At 41.4% G+C, this 15,468-nt stretch overlaps 1 protein-coding gene across 1 annotated transcript in view; it reads left to right on the plus strand.

The window, feature by feature from the left end:
• Positions 1-14,288, plus strand: part of LOC124613923 (multiple epidermal growth factor-like domains protein 10) — a 145,372-nt gene extending 131,084 nt beyond the window's left edge. The window contains exons 12-14 of the mRNA XM_047142676.1: positions 6,363-6,509; positions 11,799-11,933; positions 13,776-14,288. Coding sequence (XP_046998632.1) covers positions 6,363-6,509; positions 11,799-11,933; positions 13,776-13,861 — 368 coding nt within the window. The 3' untranslated portion in view covers positions 13,862-14,288. The remainder of the gene's footprint in view (positions 1-6,362; positions 6,510-11,798; positions 11,934-13,775) is intronic.
• The last annotated feature ends 1,180 nt before the right edge of the window (positions 14,289-15,468 follow it).

Here is a 15,468-nt window from a genome sequence, read left to right on the forward strand (position 1 = left end):
CGGACCACCCTGGTGACGAGAGACGCTGCGTGGGAAGTCCGCGTGTGAAGGAATAGCAACTTTTCACTGCATGCAATTAGAGAGGAAAATCGTAAGATAGAAATATGAGAGGGGGCTCATGCCACCTCTCAACTTTGTCGAGCTGTTCCGGCGTCATGGATTTCTGAGGCGGATTAACGTAGGGTTAAAATGGCGCTGATGGCAGCCGATGTTTCTCTCGTACTCGTCGGGACAGTCGATAGGTAGTGTTTCAGTAGGCGTGGCCTGTACCTAAATGTGACTGGAAAGGGAAGACTGGCTCAGCTGAGACATGAAAGTATACGGATTGGCTCTTGGCTGATACATGGTCAAATAGCTGTTTTCATCGGAAGGGGAAGTAAATCCAGACAACAGGCTCCCCTGCCAGAAGAGAATCTCACTCAGTGTAAATAAATCTGCAATAATACTCGCGAAATAGATGCTGACACACCAGATAGCACACTTACTGCATGTCGTAAAGAAAGATAACCTATGGAAAAAGTAACATGGAACGTTGCACAGACTTATCAGTCCTTCCTGACAGCAATCAATCAATAATAAATAAAATACTACAAACTGAAGTTCAGCTCCGATCTCGGAACTGTGCAGTAGTTTGTGTCATTGACCATGTTAGGGACATGGAAATCCCACATGTAGCATTACTGTTGAATGAAAGGACACATTCTGCCTATAGGACTAATTCAAAGTGTGGAAGATCATGCATTTATATCAGAAAAGAAACAAAATATAAATCAAGACATAATCTTAATACAGCAAGTGAAGATAAACACTTTGAAATATAAGCTAGTGATTAACAAGGCTTGATATCAACAAGAAATTGTTTGTGTATCAGTCACTCACAGAAGTGAGGACAATTGGATCTATCATTGACCGCAGGTCCACAAAAGACATTAATCAGATATCAAAATATATGATTTTCCAAGGGAACCAACAAATCACAGTTGTGGTCATGTGTGTGTATAGAAACCAATGCAAATGATAATTCTGTGAGTTCCCAACTTTATTGAAACTGAACTTTGAAAAGACGTTCCCAATAGCATTCACATCAATAGCGAAGTCTCACAAAAACAAATGGATAAAGCAGTTATGAGGGAGTCCTCCAAAACCCTCAAATACCTCAGTTCCATAAAAAAAGTGTCATATTGAGACAGATTCTTAAATTTTCGCCACTTCAAAAAGATTCATAGGAGGTAGCCGATTGGTGGAAAAATATCATTTAATTACGAAATTGTATACCATACAAAGAATAAAGCAAAGCTGTCTGTTATGTTAACGAACAAGAAACAGAAAGAGACAAACAAAAGCGTAGTAATATTCTGATAATGGACAGGGGATAGAGTAATAAGTGATCCAGATAACTTGAAAGACTATGTGAATGAGAAATTTTCAAGCATAGCAGAGGAATTACAAAAAAGTCGCAAAAACAAATAAAATACTGTAAATAATTGTCAACTATATGCAATAATGTTATTACCAATCACAGAGCACGAATTCAGTAAAACTTCACAAAACCCACAAAAAAGTCAGTAAGCTTAGATAAAGTACCAATACGTCTGCTGAAGAAATGCATACTGAGTATACAACTTCTTAAAAAACATAAAAAATTATTTGCATCAGGAAATTTCTAGAGAATTTAAAAAAGGCAAGGGCTGGGCCTCTCCTAGAGAAAGACAGTATAGAAGACAGAAAAAAATCTGTACCGTTTCCCTGCTGTGATCATTTTCAAAGATAATGGAATAATGTATGAGAGGTAGATTAATGAAGTACGTGAATAAATACATCCTTGTAAGTGAATGACAGGCTGTGTTCTGAAGTGGTAGAAGTACAGTATCTGATGTAGTAGAATACACAAGAGTAGTACCTGATGCTGTTGACAAGAATGAGCATAACAGAGGCGAATTCTTAGTTATTTCAAAGGTTTTTGAGACTGTTGACCATGGATTCTATTAAATAAGGTAGAATCTTTGGGAATAAAAGATATATTTGATTACTGGTTCTAATCATACTTAGTAGATTGAGTACAGAGAGTATAACACCAACCTCAAGTTTAAGCTTTTAGTGAAACACTTTTCAGAGCTAAATGCATTACATGGTAGCATATTAAAGTCAATACTGTTCCTGAAATACATCAATGATTTTCTCAATAGTGTAAGTTACGGAAGAAAACCTTCTACTGGGCTGCGCGGGGTATCCACGTGGTCTTAGGCACCTCGCCACTGTTCGCTCGGCTCCTCCCAATTGGAGGTTCGAGTCCTCCCTGAGACATGGATGTGTGTGTTGTCCTTAGCGTAAGTTAGTTTAAGTTAGCTGGGAAAACAAATGAAGGATGCTCACAGTTGATTCATATGCAATAAAGTGACATTGAACATCAAAAGCTATGAATTTCAGGTTGCATAGGAAAAATGTCACCGTTAAATTTACTGTCGATGGTACCTCTAGAGACTGCATAACGAACACAAAATTTCTAGCTGAAGTGGTGTGAACACACAAAGTTCATTCAGCTCTTAGCCACGTAATTCTTCGGAAAAGAAACGCACTGAAAATGACCACGAGACTAAAATTCCCATTTTTTATGTAAATGATTTGTTCAGTTACGAGACGAGGCAGAACACGAGAGTTAAATTTTATAAGTAACTCAACAAACATACTATGTCCTTAAGCTTTTAGTGAAACACTTTTCAGAGCTAAATGCATTACATGGTAGCATATTAAAGTCAATACTGTTCCTGAAATACATCAATGATTTTCTCAATAGTGTAAGTTACGCAAAAAACCTTCTACTGGGCAGCGCGGGGTATCCACGTGGTCTTAGGCACCTCGCCACGGTTCGCTCGGCTCCTCCCAATTGGAGGTTCGAGTCCTCCCTGAGACATGGATGTGTGTGTTGTCCTTAGCGTAAGTTAGTTTTAAAGTTAGCTGGGAAAACAAATGAAGGATGCTCACAGTTGATTCATATGCAATAAAGTGACATTGAACATCAAAAGCTATGAATTTCAGGTTGCATAGGAAAAATGGTACCGTAAAATTTACTGTCGATGGTACCTCTAGAGACTGCATAACGAACACAAAATCTCTAGCTGCAGTGGTGTGAACACACAAAGTTCATTCAGCTCTTAGCCACGTAATTCTTCGGAAAAGAAACGCACTGAAAATGACCACGAGACTAAAATTCCCATTTTTTATGTAAATGATTTGTTCAGTTACGAGACGAGGCAGAACACGAGAATTAAATTTTATAAGTAACTCAACAAACATACTATGTCCTATGGAACTGATTGTTGTCCATGTTGTATGAAAATATTGTAATGAGTAAAACGTTTGCGCGGCCCCCTCCTTGGTGTACCATAAATTTCTCTTCTTGCCGATTCGATTCCGTATCTCCTCATTGATTTCTAGATTTGCTCATCTAATCTTCAACATTCTTCTGTAGCGCTACATTTCAAAAGGTTCTATTGGCTTCTTGCCTGAACAGATTATCGTCGTAATTTGACTTTCGTACACGGCTACGCTCCAGACAAATACCTTCAGGGGGGACTTCCGAATGTTATGTAGGACAGCCCTGATCGCATGAAAACACTTTTTTATGCGTTCGAGACTGTTCCATATAATATTTTGTTACTAATTCATTGGGATCACTACTGATTCCAATATGTTTACAAAACCTATGCTATCACGAAACGGTTTTTTTTTTTTATACTGCCGGTCTGCATTTTATATTCTCTTTTCTTCCGCCATCATCAGCCATTTTGCCGCCCAAATATGGAAACTCATCCACTGTTTTTAACTCCTTATTTCCCAAGCTAGGTCCTCAGTAGCGCCTGATTTAATTCGACTACATTCCGTTGCCCCTGTTTCACTTTTGTTGATGTTCATCTTATAACCTCTTTTACAGACATTTTAAGTAAGGCTGCAGTCAAAACAGGATGGTAGAAGAGCTGAGAAAAATCTACGTCAACATCTGCGTTATTATTCTTGCTGCAATTCCCAATTAACTGCTTGGCAGAGGAGTCATCAAACCAGCTTCACACTCTTTATCCACCGTTCCATTCTTGGACAGCGCGAGGGAAGAACGAAGACAAATCCTTCCGTGCCCGATCTAATTTCTGTTATTATATTACGATGACCATTTGCCCCTATGTAGCTGAGCGTAAGCAGCATATTTTCGCATTCGGAGGAGCAAGTTTGAAATTTCGTGAAAAAATCTCACCGCAATGAAAAGAGGCCTTTGTTTTAATTACTGCCGTGGCACTCGGTCCCATATTTCACGACAATACAAAATGAGCTGCCCTTCTTTGAAATTTTCAGATTTCCTCTGTCCACCTCATCCGAAGAGATTCCTTGCAGCGCAGCGCTACTCCAGTAGAGAACGGACAAACGTCGTTTAGGCAGTTTCTTTAGCAGATCTGTTCCATCTTCCAAGTGTCGGGACAATAAAACGCACGTTTTGTATGTGATTTCAGAATTTGTTATCTGTTATTCCAATCCCTAGGAATTTAGTTGAATAGGCATCCTTTAGATTTTGCGATTTATTGTGTAGTGTAAATTTAACAAAATGGTTCAAATGGCTCTGAGCATTATGCGACTTAACTTCTGAGATCATCAGTCCCCTAGAACTTAGAACTACTTAAACCTAGCTAACCTAAGGACATCACACATATCCATGCCCGAGGCAGGATTCGAACCTGCGACCGTAGCGGTGGCGCGGTTCCAGACTGAAGCGCCTAGAACCGCTCGGCCATTCCGGCCGGCGAAATTTAACAGATTCCTTTTAGTGGTCATGTGGATGACTTCACACTTTTCCTTGTTTAGAGTCAAATGCCACTTTTCGCACCATACATACCGGGTGGTTATAATTAACCTCCCCCTATTTAACTCGGAAACTAATAAGCGTAGGAATGCCAAACTTGTTATCATTAATGTCAAAGACATGGGGAAGAGAAATAATGCAGAATCAGTTCAATGAAACACTTTTAATATTCTGCTACGGTACATAATATCATTACATGTCGGTCCATTACTGCTACAAAAAGGGCTCAATATGGCGTCCATCAGTGTTCAGAAGATTCTGAAAGCGCAGGATTGCATTCTACTCAGCAGGACGAAGCATGTATGTAGGTATGCTGGCTACCTCTATTGATATACTGAGCTTCAGATCATCACATGTCTGAATGTTCCCCTGGTAAACCCGTCCTTCGGGTAACTCCACAACCAGAAATCACAGGTGATGGCTCTGGCGAAGCATTTGGAAACGATCAGCTGATAATTCGATCGTTTCCAAGTGTGTTTCTGAGAAGCAGGTGAACTTCACGAGCGATGTGCGGTGGGGCCACAACTTCCATGAAAACTGTTCAATGCGTCTGTCTCCTGTAGGGCGGATACGACATGCTGGCGAAGCGTATCGTAGTAACGCTGGCCTGTTAGACTGCGTGTCTTTGGTCCTTGAGCGCAAACCTGTTCAAAAAGGAGTGGGCCAATGATGAACGTTGCCGTGCAGTCACACCATACGGTGATGCGTTCGTCTGTCCATAGGATGGTCCAGGGAGAGCGAAGTCAAAACGTCGTTGTGCGTCCTACGGTGCAAGCTGCTGTAAGATAGGGATCTTGCACGTATACCATTTGGGAACGGTTCGAAGCACCTTCCGTACAGTGGAGCACGGAATGTTCAACTGTCTTGACACAGCAGGGGCACTGCCTGACGATCGGGAATCGCGCGCAGCGTTGTCTCCCATAGCAACAGCGATTTGATCAACCACATGTGGTGCAACCAGCCGTCGACCTCTTCCCGGACCGACGTCCAGTTGTCCAGTTGATTTGAACTTTTACATCATGCTCCGCACAGCAAGTGGAGAAGGTCGTCCCTTCCGTAATCCTTTCAGTCAGCCATATTCTCGAAATACAGCTGCAACATTATTGTTGTTTTGATAATAGAGCTTCACCAGTAATGCCCTGCTTCTGTTGTCCAAGTTCATGTTGACACGTCAACAAGTGCACTGCGACTGGTCAGCTGTGTGAGACTATGGATCACGATGACTGGTCACGGCACCTGGAGGCCATAACTGGAACTGGATGGTGGCGTTGTGACGCATGAAAATCATGGACCCCATACTCTGGACATTAATGCTACCAAGTTTGGTACTTGTACGATAATTAGTTTCCGTGTTATAACATGTTAAATAGGGAAAGCTTAATTATAACCACCCGGTATATTTTGTCTGAATTATTTTCTTTACTGAGAAGCCTATTTTTATGATGTTACAAAGAGCCCTTACTCGTTTAGAGTACTAGAGGATAGACACTGAACTGACAGCTGTCTGATGTTGCAGTGGCGACGGAAGAGGGGGGCCCTTGCAGCGAGTCTGTGCAGTGTGAGCCGCTGATGGGCCAATACTCGACGTGCAACACGGCCACCGGCTCGTGTGTCTGCTTGGCCGGGATGCACTTCACAGATGGCGCCTGCTGGAACAACACAGGTAGGCTTTGCGCCAGTGCCTCGTCTGAGACCGACGCCGACGTTTTACCATACTTGATCTCCTTCACGTTCACTTTGTGTCCACCTGACCACCCGACCCGAGCTGTTAGCTTGTAGGGACTCAATATTAGTTTATAAGAACTCCCTTTATTTTATCTAGAGAGGAGGACAGAGAAAAAGAGAGAAACGAAGAGAGAGTGAGAGAGAGAGAGAGAGAGAGAGAGAGAGAGAGAGAGAGAGAGAGAGAGAGATGGATTTTGGAGCTTACACGGTTGCAGGGAGTTTTAGAGATAGTCATTCTGCGATTAAAGAAATTGAATTTATTTTCCAATTTATTATTTCTATTATTGTTATTAATCTACTCATAAAATGATTTGAAATGATTAAAAAGACCTAAACCAACACCACAATAAAGGGTAAGTCTAGAACATCACTTTCAGTCTTAACAGTGTGCTGGATATGGTGATCAGTAAAGTCGACGAGAACTGAAGGAAGTGGGTGAACTGCGATTGGGGTGCAAGCAGCTTTCGCAGACGATATTGTTTCGTTCTAGGGATCATTGCATGATGTAACTAATCGATCCATCCAGCTCTAGAGGAAATCAGCTAAAGTAGGTTTATAGATCTCTATAAGTACAGAATGTGAACTAACAGTAAACCGTAGAAAGACAAAAGTAATGCGAAGTAGCCGAAATGAGAATAGCGGGAAGCCTAACATCGAAAGTGGTGATCGGAGGCAGATGAATTTAAGAAATTCTGCTACCTTGGAAGCGAAATATCCCATGGTAACCAATGTGCGCATAAAAAGCAAAGCGGTCATTCCTGGCCATAAAAATCTACTGCCATCAAACATAGGCCTTAATTTCAGCGAGAACGAGAATGCACGTTTGGAGCACCCCATTGTGAGGTAGTGAATCGAGAACAGTTGGGAAACCGCAACAGAAGATAGTCGAAGCGTTTGAGACATGGTGCTACAATAGAATTTGAAAATTAAGTCGAGTGATAAGATGAGGAATGAGGAGGTTCTCCAGGGAATCGGCAAAGAAACGAACATATGCAAAACACTGAGAAGATAAAGGAACAGATGACAGGACATGTGTTAAGACGCAGGGGAATATCTCCGTGACACTAGAGAGATTTTAATGCATTCAAGAAATACTTGGGGACGAGGGGTTCGAGTGCTACTCTGAGATGAAGAGGTTAGCGCAGAGGAGGAATTGCCGCAACAAACCAGACTGACGACTCGAAAAAAGAAAAAAGAAATAGCGATGCCACAGCATGCAACAATGTCAAGACAGTTCCTAAATGAATGACGTTCGTATGAGTGAAAACGAGGAAGGTAGCGAGAACTGAAAAAACTTGTTTGACAGAAAAAGAAGCTATCATAAAACGAATAAACAAGGTGACTTTTTACTTATAGGCTGATCATGAACAAGTAAAACAAGAAGAAACTTCCAATCAATGCAAAATTAAGACTTTAACAGTGATTCACCCCGAAGCTTTACAGCTAGCAGGAAGACTAAATCTTGTAACAACAGTATTAGTTGGGAGACTACAACCCATGGAACGAAGGATTCTTAAGAGGACATTACCAACTCAAAGAAGAGGAGCCTATGTATAAGATGAACGAACCAGTTATTGTATACCCAAATAAAGAAACCTCAGACGTTGCACTATGTTCTTCGGACAAATACTTAGAGTGGACAAGGAGAAGCTGACATTTTAGATACTGCACAAATTCCTTATGAAACAAGAAAACCAAAGTAACTGTAATCAGACAGGAAAACAGGAAACATAAATTTGAAACAGATAACCATTCAAATCAAAAACTAAGGCTGCTGTAGCTTTCCAGGACAGAATTAGACTGAGGATAAAAACTTCATTGATTGAACATTGAGGAAGGTTCCGTAGCTTAAGAATAAAGACATCGACAAAAATACCTTATTCGAATTTATGTGATCCTAAGATGGCGAAACAGAAAAAGAGAAGATTGCTAGTACTCACGTTCGCTGGTACTCCACTGGACCGTGTGATGTACAAGGATCATTTCAAAATTTCTTAAATTTCTTTTAGCTTTTCATTGTCTCCATATTACTTTCACAGTCTTAGAACGGGCCCTTTTCCTATTCTCTTATCAGCTCGTTATGGACTAGGTTTTCCTGGCTGGCCAACAAGTCAATCATTAATTTTTGTGACTAAAATTTTTCCCACCTAAATTTCGTTTATATAGATTCCTCCCCCTCCTCCGCTCCCTCCCAGAAATTGCTTTGTACCGTTTCAATTTTATTATCCTATAATATAGAATTTTCTTCTCCAACAATTACAAGTAATTTTCTTTTGGCAAATTTACATTCCTTCTTTAGTTGCAATCTCCGTTTACTTACGTTTCATTTATGTGATGTATAACTGTTTCTTACTCTAGTCTAGAAAACAGCATACTTTAGCGATGAAGTCACAAAATCAGTTCATAACTTTTTATATTTAGAGAAACCGAAGATATATACTGACTACTGGAGAGATTACTTTAAAAAAGTGTTAAGGAAGTGTTTTCGATTATCAATTCGCTTATCCTAATAACGTTCACTTAGTGAGCGTCGCTGTTACTGAAAATGAACAGAGTTATGTGACACAATATGGTATAACAGAGTTGAAACAACAAACTAGTAGTAGCTTTTAGCAGGGTGTCCCGGGAGGAATGGTCAGTATTCAGGAATATGACAATACGACAGGAACAACCATTCGAAACAAAAATGTGTGGTAAACATGGGCTCTAAAATGCATACCTTGAGAGCTGTGAGCACTTGCTCACGTTCGATACTGTAAAACAAATCTCTTCTACTACAAGTTCTTCGCTTGCCATATTTTGGGAGTATCGACGATACAAGAAAAAACTATTTGTTAAACATGAGCTCTAAAATCCGTACGTTAGAGATATGAGCATTTCTTCAGTAGAATAAATGTCTCATAGTACCGAAGATGAACAGGTGCTCATAGCTCTTAGAGTATGACCTTTAGAGCCTATACAACTGGACGATTTTTTCTTGTTTGGATCTACGCTGCCATCTCTCAGAACATGGAAAGCAAAGAGGTTGCTTTATAAGAGACTTGTTTCACAGTATCGAAGATGATGATATTTGGTTAGTGGGGCGCTCAACTGCACGGTCATCAGCGCCCGTACAAAGTCCCAGTTTTTACACAGTCCAATTTATTTAGACAGTCCAATCTAGCAACTGTAACGAATGATGATGATGAAATGATGAGGACAACACAAACACCCAGTCGCCGGGCAGAGAAAACCCCTAACCCGGCCGGGAATCGAACCCAGGACCCCGTGATCCAGAGGCAGTAACGCTAACCACTAGACCACGAGCGTCGATGATGAAGAAGTGCTCAAGCTCTTAAGGCATTCTTTTTGGAGGCCACGTTTATTGAACGTTTATGGTTCGAATGATCGTTCCTGTCTTATCCCCGAATATTGACCATTCCTCGTGGAACACTGAATAATTATGGAAATAGGATTGCGCCTTGAGCAAATACAGTTTTCTGCTTTAACGCCGATAAACGTTTCCCTGAAATTTCACATTCATCAACGAGTTCATTTTATTTTCTGTCGGGTGGTAGTTAAAAATTTCGCATGATAATATGAACATTATTGGGATTATTACGCTTATAGTCATCACATTATTAACAAAATACAGGGTGTTAAAAAAGAGGATTCCCTATTCTGAGAGGTGGTATTATGGGCCAAATGAAGACAATAAAAACACCGCGCGGGATTAGCCGAGCGGTCTTGGCGCTGCAGTCATGGACTGTGCGGCTGGTACCGGTGGAGGCTCGAGTCCTCCCTCGGGCATGGGTGTGTGTGTGTTTGTCCTTAGGATAATTTAGGTTAAGTAGTGTGTAAGCTTAGGGACTGATGACCTTAGCAGTTAAGTCCCGTAAGATTTCACACACATTTGGACATTTGAAGACAAAAATATCCAGTAAACATGGGTTCTAAAATGCATAGCTTCGGAGCTGTGAGCACTTGTTCATCTTCGCTGCTGTGAAACATCTCTTCTAATGCAAGCTCTTCACTATTACGAACGACCTATAGAATTCAGTAAACAAATGAAGATGGTTTTACATTATAGTTTTGTCTTTCCATTTAACAGCGTAAAAAATGGTTCAAATGGCTCCAAGCACTATGGGACTTAACATCTGAGGTCATCAGTCTCGTAGACGTAGAACTACTTAAACCTAACGAATCTAAGGACACCACACACATCCATGCCCGAAGCAGGATTCGAACCTGCGACCGTAGCAGCAGCGCCGCTCTGGACTGGAGGCCGGCCTTTACTAGCGTAACGGAAAACTACTATTCCATATGGGAAATAGCAGACATGTTTTCGTGTAGTCGTCTGGTAAATGGAGCCAACCGTCGGCACGTGTCCTGCATGCTGGAAAATTTCCAGGCGAATAGGATATTCCCTAGTATCAGCTTAACTAGTGTTAGGTATCGTCAGTTCCTATCAGACGAATTGTCTGTCCTACTAGAGGAGAAACCTTTTCAAGAAGGTCTGGAGATGTGGTTCATGGTCGATGGAGGACCAGTCCATTTTCTGCTAAATGTTCTTGAACAACTCACACAGACATTTAATGTGCAGTGGCTTTGTCGGGGAGATCCCGCGTGTTGGCCAGCTAGTTTACATGATAACAAAGAGCTTACAGTAGAAGTGTTTCACAGTGGTGAAAATGAACAAGTTCTCGTAGCTCTTAAGGTATGCATTACACAGCACATGTTTGCCGGACATTTTTGTTGTTTTGGTCCATACTGGCACATCTCAATACGTGGAACACTTTTTTTAACACTATAGTTTCACCTTGAGTCGCATACTGAGGTTCGTGTAGCAGTTTATCATTTGCCGTCAGGTGATACATTGTTCCAGTTTGCCATCTGCTACTAATCAGGACTTCTGAATAGTGTATTACATATATTTACCAAAAATTCAGGGCTTCAATGAGGCTGTTGTTCTTATTCGCTTCGCTTCCCTTTTCTCGCATCACTCTAAATTAATATTCAGAATCTAATATCTACGTATTTTCGAAAGCAAACACGGACAAAAAATAAGTTTCAACCACAAGATGAACAGTAGCTCTGTTATAAATAGACAGTCTGTTAGATTACCAAAGGCTACGTCTGTGATAATAAAGAGATTTTTCACCCTCATTTTACACTTCAGACAGTCTTCTACATGCAATGCAGATAGTATTGGCTTTCAGAATTACAGTGTGTGTGATGTGTGTTGCAGTACTTGGAGGTAGCTGCTCGCGATCTAGCGAGTGCTTCGTCGTCGGCAGCCGAGACGGTTTGGAATGCCGGAACGGCTTCTGCGAGTGCAAGTTCGAGTATGTGGCCACCGAAGACCGCTCTGCGTGCGTCTCAGGTGAGTTTGTCTTCTCGACACAGTTGAGTCAGCGCCATCGTACAGGGAGCTGATTAGCTGCTGGGAGAGGCTACTATAAAGCCTTCAAATTCTACAAGTATGAACAAAATGGAAGAGTGCTATTTCTAGCATCCTCTTGGGAGACTTTTCAGAAGAATTCACTTGGAATGTAATTCGCCCTCAGGAGAAATCTCTTGCAAAATTCGAGGTCTAACTTCTTTTATCGTCGTTTATTGAGTGGGATTCTTACCAAGGTGGCTTAAAGCAAGTAATAATAAAAATCAAAGAAGACCCATGCAGTTCGAAATACACTGAAACGCCAAAGAAACTGGTACAGGCATGCGTGTTCAAATATGTAGGTATGTAAACAGGCAGAATAAGGCGCTGCCGTCGGTAACGCCTATATAAGATAACAAGTGTCTGGCGAAGTTGTTAGATCAGTTACTGCTGCTACAATGGCAGGGTATCAATATTTCAGTGAGTTTGAAAGTGGTGTTATATTCGGCGAACGAGAGATGGGACACAGGATATCAGAGGTAACGATGAAGTGGGAATTTCCCGTGCGACCATTTCACGAGAATCCCGTACAACATCAAATCTCTGACATCGCTGCGGCCGGAAAAAGATCCTGCAACAACGGGACCAACGACGACTGAAGAGGATAGTTCAAGGTGACAAAAGTGCAATCCTTCCGCAAATTGCTGCAAATTTCAATGCTGGGCCATTAACAAGTGCCAGCATGCGAACCATTCAACGAAACGTCGATATGGGCTTTCGGAGCCGAGGGACCACTCGTGAACTCTTGGGAATGCACGACACAAATCTTTACGCGTCGCCTAGACCCGTCAACACAGACTTTGGACTGTTGATGACTGGAAACATGTAGCCTGGTCGGACGAGTCTCGTTTCAAATTATATCGAGCGGATGGTCGTGTACGGGTATGTAGACAACCTCATGAATCCATGGATCTTGCATGTTAGTAGGGGACTGCTCAAGCTGGTGGAGGCTCTGTAATGATGTGGGGTGTGTACAGTTGCAGTGACATGGGACCCCTGATACTTTTAGATACGACTCTGACATGTGACATGTGCGTAAGTATGCTGTCTGATCACCTGCATCCATTCATGTTCATTGTGCCTTCCAACGGACACGGGCAATTCCAGCAGGACAATGCGACACCCCACGTTCAGAATTGCTACAGAGTGGCTCCAGGAACAGTCTTCTGACTTTAAACACTTGTGCTGGCCACTAATCTCCCCAGACATGAACATTATTGAGCATATCTGGTATGCCTTGCAACGTGCTGTTCAGAAGAGATCTCCACCCATCATAGTCTTACGAATTTATGGACAGCCCTGCAGGATTCATGGCGTCAGTCTCTTCCACCACTAGTTCAGACATTGTTCGAGTCCATGCCACGTCGTGTTGCGGCACTTCTGTGTGTTCGCAGGGACCATAGACGATTTTAGACCGGTGTAACAGTTTCTTTGGCTTTTCAGTGTACATTTTAAGAACGAAATATGGCTGTACTCATTTCTTAATGAGGAATGAGTGATTAGTTCCAGAGTTCTACACTCGATAGTAAGACTGCCCAGCAGATGTTTCGGTTACATCTCTACATCTCGATCACGTATTCCGTATAGTAAAGTTGATCGAGACTTCCTCAGAGTCACATTGAAAAATGGGCACTTTGTTTCTACGATTTTCCCTGTCCTCAAACAAAAATCCTTACACTATTTCGTGTGTGTGTGTGTGTGTGTGTGTGTGTGTGTGTGTGTGTGCGTGTGCGTGTGTGCACGTCTCTCAACAGTGTCGGTCACGAGCTTGTTTTATGTTTACAGGGGCGACTTCTGGGCTGCGTCTGGGTGCGTCGACGTCTGCACTGCTCTTACTGGCTCTCTCTCTTCTCCGCAGCTCGCTATGCTGACGGACTGCCGGCACACCGGCATAATCTTGCCGACCGAGATCCTTTTTTGAGGGTTCTCTTTTGTAGAGCAACTAAGGAAATAACATGTTTACAATAATGAATGTTGACTAGTCATTTCTACGACGAGTCATAATACCCTTAGTCCTCCAGCCTCAATGGATCCGCAGTTTTCTTCTTTGCCACGAGTGCGTTAAAACTCCAAGAAAGGAGGCATGGCGCTAGTATGTGAGCCTTATTTAACACATGACTCGTTTCGACGTTCACTTAATGAAGCAATATGATTTTTTATCATTGCGTTATGTAAACTCAGTATTTTTAAATACACTGTTGTCAAATAATGGTTATTTATTTTTATTTATCTTTCAGTTTTCGTAATCGGGACTTAAAGAAAGTGAGTGATGTATTCCAGTACTGTTTTACTCAACTGCGATAACGTTAAAGATGAAAACGGAAGTGTAAGAATGAATGTAATTGTAATAAATCTGAAATAAACAGTAATCTGTAAGGCGAGTATATTACTGCTACGTAGTGCTCATTTTTCCAGCTGAATTCGAATAGATAAGTCTCCTGCATCACAGCAGATCCTCAAACAACGAGGTCGCTTGATTTTACAGGAAATCCGAGCAAAGGCTTTGACAGAACAGATTAGTTACATAAGTTTAGAATCCGTGATCGGATGCACCATAAACGATGCGAGTGAAATGTTAGTTTTTTTTTATCTGTGTTGGTTCATAACAAAACGAGTCAAGATTGTATCAGTGAAAAAAAGCAACACTTGAAACTTTCGTTGACTGAACAATATATTTTTGTAGTTCTCATTGGCATATTCCGAAGTAGCTCTTTCTAGCTCCGTCCTTTCGCACAACTGGATCCCTTTTAACGCAAGAGACATTCTGGGTACCTTTTCCCTTAAAGTGGCGATTACTTTAAGCCACCGCCTTTCAGTTTAATGACACCTTCCTTTGCAAAAGGACATATTCCTTAACTTATGACATTCTTTCACAATTCAAGGATACTGCGACTACGTCTTATTGGAGCACTCACCTTGTTAATGTTAAATTTTAGATGAGGGACCATATGGAAACTACTGACAAGAGGACAGGACTGGATCATAGGAGATTTATTAAGATATAGGGGAAGAACTCCCATGATACTAGAGGACGCTATAGAGGATAAAAACTACAGGGCAGAAGGAGATTGGAATACATCCAACATATAATTGACCTTGTAGGGTCCAAGTGCTGCTAGGAGATGATATAGTCACGGGAGAAGAACTTTTGGCGGGCGGCATCAAAGCAATCAGGAGACATGGCTCAAAAAGGTAGGTCATTAAAAGAAAGAAGTGCATGAAGAATTCTCGGGAAAAAGTACGTTATATATGTAAAATATGTTCTAGTTAACGCAATACAATTTTATTTTGTCAAATAATGACGCCATTATTAGAGAACACGGATATTATACGACTCAAAATGCTTATGCTGCACAGCAGCAACTAGCCACAATTTAGTTTTGGTTTACTTCATTCCGAACATATCATTATCGGTTTCGGATTTAGACATTCATCGTCAGTTACCTTGGATGATTTTACAAAACTAAACCAACTTTTA

This window comes from Schistocerca americana, chromosome 4 (genome assembly GCF_021461395.2).
Source record: "Schistocerca americana isolate TAMUIC-IGC-003095 chromosome 4, iqSchAmer2.1, whole genome shotgun sequence".
Lineage (NCBI taxonomy): Eukaryota > Metazoa > Arthropoda > Insecta > Orthoptera > Acrididae > Schistocerca > Schistocerca americana.